Source organism: Falco peregrinus, chromosome 6 (genome assembly GCF_023634155.1).
Source record: "Falco peregrinus isolate bFalPer1 chromosome 6, bFalPer1.pri, whole genome shotgun sequence".
NCBI lineage: Eukaryota > Metazoa > Chordata > Aves > Falconiformes > Falconidae > Falco > Falco peregrinus.
In genome coordinates, this window is record NC_073726.1 from 18,072,672 (window position 1) to 18,085,690 (window position 13,019).

Here is a 13,019-nt window from a genome sequence, read left to right on the forward strand (position 1 = left end):
TAAACAAGGTGTGAAATTGAGAAGCAAGAAGATCCATGATTTTCAATTTGAGGAAAGCAGTGGGTGGGGAATTCACTTACACATGTTTTATGGTGTAAAGTAATCCAAAAACAACTGACAGATTACAATGAACTCCAGGAGGATGGAACAACAGTTCCTAGCCAAAGGAAAGTTGTATTGGGATAAAGCATTTTGACCAATCAACCTTCCACTGCTCTTTTTCCCCTATGCCTTATGATATCACGAGTTGTTAAGATGATACCATGACTACGAACTCTAAAAGTTAGGCAAGATCACGTTTGTCCCATAGCTACTCTGAGCGAGCTTCCACTCAGCACCGAAACTTATAAGCTTACTCTTCACATTTGTTGAGGCTGTGCGTCCTCTAGTGCACACTGTGACAAAAGCACATACCAGTCCCATTAGTAATTGCTGCTGATAATCCTCTTCTTGAAAGAGAGGTACTAGCCTTTCCTCTGAGGGAAAAAAAAAAAAAAAAAAAAAAAAGAGCAAGAATCATTCAAGGACATGACACTATTGATTAGACTTCAACCAGCTTCAAAACTATTCAGAAATATACACAAACAGAAGTCGTGGTTTGATCTACTCACCTACAGAATAAGATAGCAAAGAATCAAGGACTGCGTAAGAGGGAAATGAGGAATGGAAAATAACTGGGTGTCCGCCATCTTCTCCCTCAAGCGCTTAACACAGGGGAACACAAGCCTGTCACGCCCCTTTCACAGTTCATTTGTGTTACTCTTTTCTTTGATATTTAAGTAAGAGTTATCACACAGCGTCATGGTAACACATATGCAATATGTGGCAAAACTCTGGCAAATGCATACGCTATTTAGATCTTGTCATTTACAAACAAACAAGCTAGAACAGCTGCATGGGTTTTCCATGGAAACGGCTAGACAGAAAGTAAATACGCCACAGAATCACCTCCTACTTTCCTGGTCCTCTCCCATGGCCTGGTTGCTTCTGTTATTCAGATATGCAGACCACTATTTAAAAGAACACAACTTGTCTAACTAAAATGGAAACTTGTCTAACTAAAATGGAAGGAGGTTATAGTATCTACTGAAATTTAACACCCTGTATTTCCTAATCAGTGCTTTTTGTCTACCAACAGCAACGGAAGAAAAACAATCTCCTATTTCATCAGGCAGCATAAAATCAAGTCAGCATTTTACAGACCCAAGCGCTAAATTATTACGAAGTTATTTCCAGCCATCTTTTCTCATCTTAAAATGTATTTACTCCATCAGTTAGCACCACAAAGGCCTGTGTTGCTTGATTTTTAAAGGACCTGAAGAAAAATCTACAGGGAAGATACACTACATAGATGTTTGTTACTAGCTGGCTGCTATCTAGAAATTCTCTAGTAACAGTTAAACACCTGACTTGTTTATTAATAAGTCCTTTGGGAAAACACGAACCTGAGGGTTGAAAAGTTGATACAAGGTCCCTCAAAGTCAGAGCGCGTAGCAATAACCAGCAGTGCTGAGGACGGCTGGTGTTAGAGACTGGAAATGAATGCACTGAAACTTCTTCTTAATAAAAGCAGCGAGCAGCACTTTCATCAGCATCACTTCACAGCCCACAGTGGCAGGGCACATAGAAGGCACTGATGTGTGAACAGCAAGAATGTAATTTACTACTAAATTCTGTTTTACTTGTTTGTGACAGAGGAACTGAGCATCACAAAATCTCAACTGTTCCTGGCCTAGGGAAATTAATCACATCTGCTTTCTCTACACCGTGATTTTTTCACCAGCCATAAACCTCCTACACTGAGGAGTTCCACAGGCAGCTGTAAGTGGCTAAGACTCAACAGTAACAAGGCCTCATTGGTATTCTGCTCCAGGAGAAAAATCCTGAAGAAGAAATCCTTAAGCAGACAAAGGTTTACTTCTCATTTTGTTAGACTAAATATGAAATAGGAAGTTTATTTTCAAGGGTTTCCTAGTCAGTATATGATCCTACCACTACTGGCAGACAGAACGTTTTCCTCTAATTTAATAGCCACTCATCTTAATGCCTCAAACTCTTCAAGGCTGAAAACACACACAGCAATTATTTTTCAGCCAACAACAACTAGATGGAAATATTCTAATAAACTAATAAAATTTAAAAAAATAATTTCAGCTAGGGCTTGCATCAAGACAAGTTTTACTTACCAGAGTCCCAAGCATCCAGATGAGAAAGCACCCTGAAGTTTGAAACAAAAATCAGCTTGTTTCATATGCATTACTCTGAAGGATTTCATATGGACATTAAAAAGCTTAAATAACCCTTTGATCTCTGAAAGGCAGCTAAAGAAATCCAAGAAATGTGACTACATTTATTAAAGATATTAAATAGCATTAAAACCCCTTCTATCTATCTAAGTTGCAGAAGATTAACTCTTCACATCTACCATAAATTCTCTAGCTCTAGAGGCCTGGATATTTCAGATCATGCTGTAGTGATTACAAGGATTCCAATAACTGATTTTCAGCTGGATTAATCTTCTTTAAAGTAAGATATCTAATCAGATACCTAATCAACTACTTAAATGGCATGTTAACTCCTTCAACATACTTCAACAAAACAAGAAAGGGTAAATATAATAGAAAGCTGTACCTACTTTTTGGCATTTTCAAAAATATTCCTCAAATACGCTGTGGTGGTTCTGTCCTCTCTCTGGTTTGTAAACAAACAAAAAACCCCAAATGAACAAAGCAGAAGGACAATAAAATACTCCCTGATAGAACACAGATGAGAAATGAAGCTGGTCTTCCCTCTGAATCGAAATGATGTACAGTGGGGCTTCAACCCACCTTCCAACTACCCATGCTCACAGGCACTCACACACATCTAACCTACATGGCAATACAGGTATGTGCAAGCTCTGCTTTTGTTCAGTTTCTCGCCTTTTAACCTCTTTTTTATTTATTCTCTATTTTAACAGAGGAAGACTTACAGGCAATCACCTTTTACGTAAAATGACTGCAATTCTTTGCACTTCTCGTAATCAGATACCCATTTCTTTACCCTCAAAATAAAAAAAAGCCAGCTCTTCTGTGCTTGGCTTAAAAACATCCACTTCAGAGGCAGCTCTGGAGACTGTTTCAGCACATGCACATTTACCTCTTCCGAAAGGTTACGCCACTCCCTCCTGAGCACATTACTGCGGTAATGCAACTGTGGCTCTGCATACTTGACACTCTCCAAGTTTGAGTTGAGTTTCTCCCAGAAGCCTCTGGAGTTTTGGAACTGCAAAGTATTGCAGGGAAAGCATGAATACAGGCTGCAAAATACCTCATCACTCTCCCACTAAGTAATTGGAAAGAACTCTGATTAATGTCGCTTTGTAACAATCTAAGTGAAAAAATGTTAAAAAAGTTATGCTGGTTTTGCCCGGTACTTTATTTCCTTGATTTGACGGCAGGGGTAGCACTTACTTAAACTTGAGGTCAAGATTTGGTGCCTGTATTGCAGATACTTTGCCACCTTTGGATCCTTAAGTCACTGGGAAGAAATGAGCACTGCTAGGTCATAATCCAGCTGACCTATTCCTCGTGTTTGGGCTGGGAAGAACTGCACCGCAGACTACAGTGATTATTGTCTAGAGTACCGCTGACTGTAAAAGGAGCCTCAGGCAACCAACTGAGATGTAAATGTCTACACTTGGCCAAATAAATCCCATTCCTAGCTTCCAGCAGTTCTAAACAGAGGAACACCCCCACGACCCCGGAAGCTGCAGGCTGCCACTATTTTCAAGCTACATTAATACTTACATTGCAAACATCCACCTACCAGCCTCAAGTACCAGTGCCTCATCCCAGAAAAGAAACAAAATCCAAACATTTCCATAGCAATTCTAAAGCCTTCAACTCTAATGCTGCAACTAATCGAAACTCTGCTGTGAACAGACAGGAGGAAAAAACCCAAACAAATACACACTTGTGTCCTGAGCTAGTTCTTGGACTAAGTATAAAGATTTGAAGCTGCCGTTTATAAATGGGGGTGATGTGATCATTGCTGAGGAAGAGATGAGATTAAGGCAATTCTTTTGGGCAATTTTGAAAAACAGATGGTACTATCTGTTCTTGCTCCTCTTCACATACGTTTGTCTCCCAACAGACACTACAGTATTGCCATTCCAAGGAAGAGAAGCACGAGTTCACACTATTCCTCCATCTTGCATTAACACACTGGATTTTGCTCTCTCCCCCCTACTTTTCTACAATGACAGTAACTTTAGAAGAAAAGTTCAGAAGTCCTTAAAACCACTTCCTACTGTCAACTACAATTTGTCAAGGAAAATAAATTGCAAAGACTCAATCCTGCCAGACACTTCCCTCTTGCTGCCAGTGCTGGTTGTCACTTCATTGTTGTAGCTGCAGCAGAGAAAAATAAACCTATTTTTTGCTTCACGTTAGTTACATTTAGCAGCTGGAAACTAGGAGTGCATATAGCACCGTATGTTCACTCTGCTGAAGCTAACTAACAAGATCTACAACCTACTACTACAGCATGTTGCCTAAATGTTACCAATATGAACTCAGAGAAATGTCAAGAATATAGCATAAGGGTATCATCTAATGACTGACTTATGCAACTGCGACAGCACCACCACTGTAAAACTGCACTCAGGCCACACTGGATTTTGTTTGATGTGTAGCAGGGGGAAAGCAATACAGCAAGTTTCTTTCAAATATTAAATCTGTAACAGGAAATGGTAGACGTCAGAATTAAAAGCAGACACCACGGAAAACCTGCACTGTATTAGATCTCTTTAAAAAGTCTAATGTTTCAAATAAAGGATTATTTTAATTCTGTTATTTCTTGAGAATCATCAGGACAAGGACTAGAAAGAGAAGGCTTCTTTGTCTTAGGTGGTGTTTATTTTGCAGACATTTCTACAGAGAGTCAGGAATTAATACCTAAGCATGAACACCTAAAAGACGTTGTATTACCAGCAGTCAAAGCAAGGCCTTGCCAGGTTGCAATCCATGAAAAGCTCCCATGAAGCCCTTCCTAAGCAGTGGTTTTTGAAGAGCTCTCTGCTACACCCCTCTGAAAGGATGCTGGGTGACAATGACCTTTAAGAGGTGCATCCTCTCTGGGGGAACTGTAGCACTGCGTCTTCCTGGTAGCGAAGGTATTCAGAGCTGTGTAACTGGCTATGTAGCTGTACAGGCAGCTACTCCCTGAACATCACTCTTCACCCCAGTGGCTCAGCTCAGCATGAGGAGAGGCTGCCTTTTCCCATGCTGACCTCTCCGACAACTGCTTGCACTACACATTTTCACTCTTCTTTTGGACCTCCTCCTGTTTTCTTCCCTTCCTCCCCCTGCCCTTCCTTCTCCCCTTCTGATCAAGCCTGTTTGTACCCTTTCAAGTTTGGATTCTGTGTTTAAAAAGGAAAAAAAAAAAATCAGACTCTTATTAATGGCAATCCTTATGTAAAGCTTTTTGACAGTTGGACTTACTGCTCCCCCTTTCTCACAAACTCTCTCAGTATCTCTTACGGAACACGGATTTAGTTATAAAAATACACCCGTTACCCAAATAGCACATTTTTTTTGTGAATATGGACGTAGCCCTTCCAAAAGCTGTCAGCAATTCATGGGCTTGAGAACTCCAAAAAGCTTCTCAAAGCAACAACTAACCATTATTTCTGTGAAATGCTATAAATCTTCGCAAAAGAAATACTACTTGCAGGACCAAATTTGTCACCAGGGTCTGACCTGTGATGCTAACAACATCCACCAACTAAACCACCAACCGACCACTTGAACTCGAGCCATGGTGGGTTTGTGTCACTGGAGTGGTACAAAGCAGCCAAAGCACTAAACCTTACCCTGTGTATTATCATCTTTGTCCTCACTGAAGAGTCACAGCAATTTGCAGACAAAAGTAGCAGGAAATATTTGTCTTTAGTTCAACTCTGACCTTTTCAATCTGTTTAGGTTTCAGACAGAAATAGGAAATGAGTTCCACAATCAGGAAGTATAGCTGCTAAAGGCATTTGCCCTCACGGGCTTCAGGTTCAACCTCAGCAAATTAAAGGCCTGCTAACTCTGACCTCAGTGAATTACAGGGATTATCTTGCAACAAATTTTCTCAAGATCTGATTTTCCCAGGTGTCCCAGTTCTCAGGGCAGACTTCCCAAGCAAAGCATGCAAAGCCTGATTCCCCGACAGCAGTCATGTGAGTCTGTAGCAGCACAGCTGTGATGCATTGTTGCAGAGTGAGGGAGCAGTGGGTAATTTCACTGATTTTAGAAGATTTTGTGAACAGTGAAGCTTTATGAGCTAATTATAAGCACTGGGGAGGAAACAGGCTCTCACCTCTTTAAAGTACTACATGAAACAATATTGTCATGTATCCAGAGCCTACTCCCACATGTTACTGGTAGTGTTGAGTCCAAGCTCTGACTCTTCCCATTAGCCTTCCACAACAAGCTGCTTATTAAAAGCTTCTTTCAGATTTTGTAGGGGAACACCTAGGAACATTTCAAGAATTACTCTAAACTGGAGCTGAGGGAGTAGAATGGAAGATGGGAAGAATCATTCATGTTTTCAACGGAAAGTACAATTTCCTACCCAAACAGCATGTGCTCTCCCCATCCAGCTCCCTGCCTTTTCCCGGCTGTGCAGGAATTCATCTAGATTTAGCTAGCCAAAGCCCTGACATCACTGAAATCACAGGATGCTCTGGACAAAACAAAGTGAGAGGGTCATGAACCATTGGTACCAATGACAGCACAATGAATATCCCTCAAAGTGAGGGTATGTAGAGATATATATCTGTTGTGTCAAGTTTACCTCCAGCTAATGAAGTCAAAAAATGAAGAGGTATCCATCAAATCTAACAATAATTAATTCCTGCAGTATCTTCCCTCTTGAATGGAAGAAGTCTTTTCAGAAAGGGAAAAAAAAATATCTTTGAGCTAGCAAACATCAGTCTGAATAAAAGATACTTTGGTAAATGCATAAGCCATTTCAAACAGGTCAATCATCTGTTCACCCCTATTTTTGGATAAGGCTGTGGGGGACATTGCTTCATTAGCATTTATCACATCCCCACCCCCCAAAACAAGCAAGCTCCTAATCAGCAAATAGAAATGTGTTTTTTATATTGGAACTTACCACTAACATAGGTAAAGAAATAATGTCTGTTGTACATGTTACTCCAGGGATAGTCTAAAAATACAGACAAATTGTAAGAACATAATTTAGCATAAAACATGGGCCTGTTTGGGTATCCAAGTGAATCTCCATTACCCGTTTCCTTTGTGAAACTAGCTAGCTAGCCAAAAACTGTACATTCAGTTTTGCAAAAAAAAAAAAGTGGAAGATGTTCTCCTCATCCATCTCATTTAAAAAAAGACAATATATTAGAACAGTGTCAGATCAGAGAAATTAAAATAAGCTATCTACTCTAACTATAGACTCTTGCCTAAAATTATTTTACTTCTGCAGACTTACTCACAAATCTTAACTCTACTGATACTGTTTGTCTTTGAAATAACTGCATGGGTTTGCCAGTTAAATATATTCTGTATTCGTTATAAACCTCATACAATAAGCAATAAACTAATACCTCATTATGAAAGCAAAGATTTAAACATCCATTCCATTAAAGTAGCTGTTCTTGTTATTTATAAATGCTTTTATTGTTGACAAAAAAAAGGAATCATGGAAAACACCACTAAGATTAAGACTTGACAAAATAAAACGGGCATAACGCACAGACATGGATTCAGAGCAAGTCTATGAAAAGGTAAGCATACGATCTATATTAAGAGAGAATAAAACCTCTCTAGAGCTAGACTGCCTCCAGCTATTAATTCAAGTACCAGATGTTATCTTACCCCAATCCAGTCAAGCAGTGAAGTGTAGGGCAAAATTTTATCCAGGTTTTGAGTTTCTGGACACATTCTGCAGTACAGGGAGGCTGAACACAATGTAAAAGGTTTGTAAGGGCAAGATGGTATAAACTATTAGTTAACAAGAGTAAGATTCACAGTCAGTTCTCTATCTAAGATTTTTTTACGGATAAATCCTGCCGCTGTCTCCGAAACACCTTCCCTCATGGTGGAACTGGTCCCATTCTGTGCACAAAGGGAGGAAGAGAAGCCCAGATGGCTGCAGGGCCAGGTCAGCTGCTTGGCTACAGCTCAGCACTGCAGGGGTCCTTTGTACAAAGGCTCAGGGCACAGGACATGCACTGACTAGGCTGAGGAATCAGCTATTAGAAGAAAGTATCATGAGGCATTAAATCCTTACAAAAAAACGGTTTGGGCTAGCCTAGAGGAGATTTGTTCCTCTGCTCCAGTCTCCACTACTTATATCCCAAATATCTGAGACAGAGGCTATGCAGAATTTGCCCTCCAGTGACCTAAAATAACAATAAATCCATTTGTGTCACTAAATAGAAGCATGCATTTGAAAAGTTTTATTGCCAATCTGATTTTGAGAGTACTGATTTAGATTTAGACTACTGATACTGTGTCTAACACCACAAAATGCAAGTCAGTTAACATAAATCATAACTAGCAAGTTTGGAAAGAAAAAAGCGCCAGTTTGTGACATTGTGGCTTTTCCTTGTCACAGCTTAAGGTATGCAGGAAAAGAAATACTTACCAATGATAAATTCTTGAATGGGATCAAAAGAATGACATGTTGACAGGTTCTCAGAAATCCACCAAATAATCTGTCAGAATGACAACAGGGGAGTTCATCACATCTCTCTCTTTAAGCGTGCATTGTAACAGACTATAGAACCTGTTTTCGGTAGTAACAGTTTGCATGAAGTAGTGATACAGAGATAGACGCTTTCAGGATAGCCTTGACCAATAAAGTGGTTTGGGCAGCCCAGCTGATGAGTCTCTGGCACTGCCAAAAGGTACATGTGAATCAGGACTTTCCTTCAGCATTCTTCATGACCTGAACACCTTGCTTTGTATAAGACATTAGTCACTGCAAAAGAACTTAAAGGAGGTTTTCTTCCCACCTGCATTTCCAAGTCTTCTGTGTGTCGGAAGTACAACAGGGCACAATGTAGAGCGGCCAATCTTTCGCTGTCTCGTTTGCTGTTCTGTAGGAACTGTAGTAAGGCACTGTCACTGATGCTCACAGCATACATGCTTCCTACACGGCAATCCAAGACCGTTGACACAAGTGGGGATCGGATGGAGATGTTTTGCAACATGTCAATTCTTGCATCCTCACCTGAAGAACATTGGTTTGAGAATAAAAAGGACTAAGGACACAAAATTTGGCTGCTACTGGTATTTCTCTTAAGACTTCCAGGTCTCCAGGAGTAAGAAACAGCCTGCTTCTTGTACTAACTGCCCTGCTATTAGGCTGAAGAGGAGGAGGAATGGTGCTGGCTGGGTAAAGGAAGTAAACGAGTAGCTGAGTCCATACTCAGTTCTTTCCTTCCCTACTGCTGAAGCACAGGTGTACAGATTTGAGGCTCCAAATGCTGTCACAGGACAAATCAGAGCACATAGGATGGAATAGAGAAGGGCATAAGGCTAGTAATAGAGATTCCACACTATAAGTTTAGCACCTGACCATACTGGTAGGGTTCAGAACTGCTCACATGCAGAATCGGGATACAAACTTGTATCGGTCAATCTCTTACCATCAATCCAACAGCTAGAACAGGAAGGTTCTGCTCATTATATGTAATGATTACTTACTGAAGCATCAATCAAAACCACTTCATCTATTCTAGTACTAAAGTTCACCACCACAATACTATACAGTAGTATTCCAGACCCTTGGCATCAGAGAAATCAGGCCCACCATACAACAGTGACGACTTCCACTCATTTCTAGTAATACTGCATTATGTATATACAACAGTTAGTTAGCTTCCTGTGATGCTGCCCATGCACCAGTTCCCACTACTTACCACTCCTTCACCCAATCAGAAGAACAGATTTCTGTTTTCAAACAAAGGACCACCACTTCCAAGAATAACTCACTTCCCATAAAGACACGTTTGTTGGAAAAGAAATAACGTGCCTCTTGGATGAGACTCTAAATCAAATTGCATCAGCCTGATCAGGTGAAGGAAACACAGATTTCCTCTCCCCACACCCTCCAAACACACACATTTAGAGCAACTCAATTGGAGGAAGGAAATGTAAAATCAAATTTACATCTCCATGTGAAATCTGAGAACAGTAGAGGACCGAGAAGCATGTGCAAAGATGAGGGAAGGGAAACTATGAAACCAAGGCAAAGAATTTCAAATTCAGTGAAAGGTCACCTTCCATTTCATAACAATCTAGAAGTATGTAATAGATGAAGTATGAAATGTCACTTCAGATTCTCTTTTTAAAATGGAAAGTGGCAAAAATGCCATTCTTGTTTTTTCAATCTCTCTCCTTCTTCAGAACACTGCAATAATGCAAACATTGAGAAACACAACTTTCGCATAAAGATATTTGAAAAAGTTTCCACTACAACAATAAAATTACTTCAAGCAGCAGTGTTACCATACCTGTCAGAAATAAACTATAGCACAGCAGGTCAGGATGCTGAATATTCAAGAGGTGCAGGAACTGGCCAGGCAAATAAGCAGCCACATAATAGTCTATTTAAAGAAATAACAGTGGTCAATATAGCACTTGTTCACTTATTTGTTTTAAGAGGCTGTTTCACATGATTCTCATCTTGGCCCACTTCTCACTGATGCAATTGATTATATCTAGGAAATATAAAAGGAGTTAATTAAAGCTGCTGTTGTATTAACACAGGAAACACTAGCAATACATTTGGGTTTCCAGGGGAGGATTCAAGAGGCTTGAGACACTCAAGAACTCAGCAGCTGATCTCCGGAGCATATTCTGAGGCAATTTCAGAGGAAGTTGCCTAATAGTGAGGTGCTACAGTATCAAATGACAAATATAGAAGAAAAAAAACCACAAACCCAAATGAAAACAAAACCCGAAGCACCAAAATAACACAACTACTTAAAGTCAAGAAAAAAATCAAAAACTTTGCCTTCTAGAGAAGGGTTAGCTATTTGTCTCCCTACTGGGGACACAGAATGGCAGTCACACAGGGAAGTAACACAAGTAACCTACCAAGATTCATAAAAGCTACTTCCTTCAATTGATGAGATTCTGTTCTTTCTAGAGAAACTGTAAAAGTTTTGTTGTAACCTGGGGAAAAATAACAATACTTTTAAAAAAACCAAACAACACACACCATCTGTTAAAAGCCAAGTATGACTGTATAGCTAGAAACCAGCAGTGCCAATTCACCCAAGCAGGGATATTTTAGACTGTTTTACAGGCTTGTCTGCACAGACAGATTTACTTCACTCTAAACAGAATTGCTGCATACTTAGACCCGCACCCACACAATGTAGTTCTTTAGTATGCAGAAAGTGGCCACACACTACACAGTCTGTGTTCATGTTTAAAGAAGCATTCCATCTCAGAGCAAGCTTGTGTAAAAACACCTCCCCCCTAAAAAAAAAACCAAAAACCAAACCCAAATACAAATCCTTTATGTAGCTGTGCTTTGCTTTTTTGTGATCTTTCAACTGCTTTAAAGAATTTCCAGTTTGTTTATCTGCATGCCCTATTGCTGTAATTTAGTTCAGTTCTGTTTAAACATAGGCTAATTTCAGAACTGCTGTGTTTGCATGGGCTTTGCATCAGCACAGCTGTTGTTTTATTCTAGACTTACACCATACTTCTTCTGGCATTCAGTAAGAATGACATAGAGCCCTCAAACATCCGCAATCTCTGAGACTCAAAGCTAAGGATTAAAATAACTAAGGAGATAATGACTGGCCTCCGAATGTCCATGCTGCAATATCCTAATGGCTGAACGGTGTCATGATCAGGATGCTACTTAATACTGCATGAAAATTCAAGATAAGACAATATATCCACAGTTTACAGGACCACCAAGGAAACAAACAGATCATGAGCCATGCTTCAGCCACTCATCCAGGACTTTGATTCCTGACCTGAGCAGAGAAATATGCTTTATCTATGCTAAAAAAAAAAAAAAAAATGAGACCTCCAAAACCAACAGCAACACTACAGATGAAAAGGAATCTAAAAGAGCTTTTCACACAAGATACTGACTGATGTTTGCTTGCAATGCATCAGTACACTCATGATTACCACTCTGTTACTTGCTAACACAAACACATGCAAACTAATACCAGGACCGCAGAATACAACTGCAACATCGTGTCTTCTGTGTTTATGCTACATCAAGCAACTGCTTTAACGGGTGGGAAGCTTCCTTTTGAGTTTACAGATGCGGCAGCACAAACTGAATTCCTTTTATGTCTCCAAAACATGGCTTATAGACCTGATATAACACTGCTTCTGCGGGTCACTCCAGGACCAGTCTTAAAATCCTCTTGTACAACTGATGAATCTTGCATGAATCCATAAACAGCTCTGCACCAAACAACTCCATTCCATGAAGGTCATTTTAGATGCAGCTGGTCAATGTCACCATATTAATCCTCAATTTCTTCTTGGTATAGATAGGGATGTACAAGGGCCATAGTCAGCTCCAAGCAACGCAACTACCCTTCAGCTACACATCAAGTACATCTGGGGAAATGCACTGTACCGTCACACCCAGAATGGACTTTCCCAATTTGTTAATGCCTTCAAGAACACAAAAATGCAGTTCATTCAATCCCACAACATTCCAGCAGCAAAGAAACATGCTTACACACACACGAAAGCAAACACTTGAACAGAGATGTGTTGTCAATTTGAACATGGTTATTCCATACTATGCAGTTTTACAAATCGAGGAATAATTCACCTCTCTCCTCCATATATCAAATGAGAAAGATCTTGCTAATGACAAGTTTTATTCTGATTAGAATAAAACAACATTCTTCATTCAAGAAAAAAAAACAGGTGCTTGAGCACCACTTAAATAGCAACTGTTCTTACAGTCAGTGGGTGTTGCACCTGTTGCTGTGAAAATGACATGTTGAACTGGAACTCTTAACA

The 13,019-nt window shown here is 39.9% G+C and overlaps 1 protein-coding gene across 2 annotated transcripts in view; it reads right to left on the bottom strand.

The window, feature by feature from the left end:
• Window positions 1-13,019, bottom strand: part of GSAP (gamma-secretase activating protein) — a 50,009-nt gene that overhangs the window by 14,771 nt on the left and 22,219 nt on the right. For both annotated transcript variants that reach the window (XM_055809358.1, XM_055809357.1), the window contains exons 14-23: window positions 11,106-11,183; window positions 10,520-10,612; window positions 9,017-9,234; window positions 8,647-8,716; window positions 7,875-7,957; window positions 7,150-7,203; window positions 3,139-3,264; window positions 2,636-2,691; window positions 2,187-2,218; window positions 415-476 (exon numbers count right to left, since the gene is read on the bottom strand). In XM_055809358.1, the coding sequence (XP_055665333.1) occupies window positions 415-476; window positions 2,187-2,218; window positions 2,636-2,691; window positions 3,139-3,264; window positions 7,150-7,203; window positions 7,875-7,957; window positions 8,647-8,716; window positions 9,017-9,234; window positions 10,520-10,612; window positions 11,106-11,183 (872 nt within the window). The remainder of the gene's footprint in view (window positions 1-414; window positions 477-2,186; window positions 2,219-2,635; window positions 2,692-3,138; window positions 3,265-7,149; window positions 7,204-7,874; window positions 7,958-8,646; window positions 8,717-9,016; window positions 9,235-10,519; window positions 10,613-11,105; window positions 11,184-13,019) is intronic.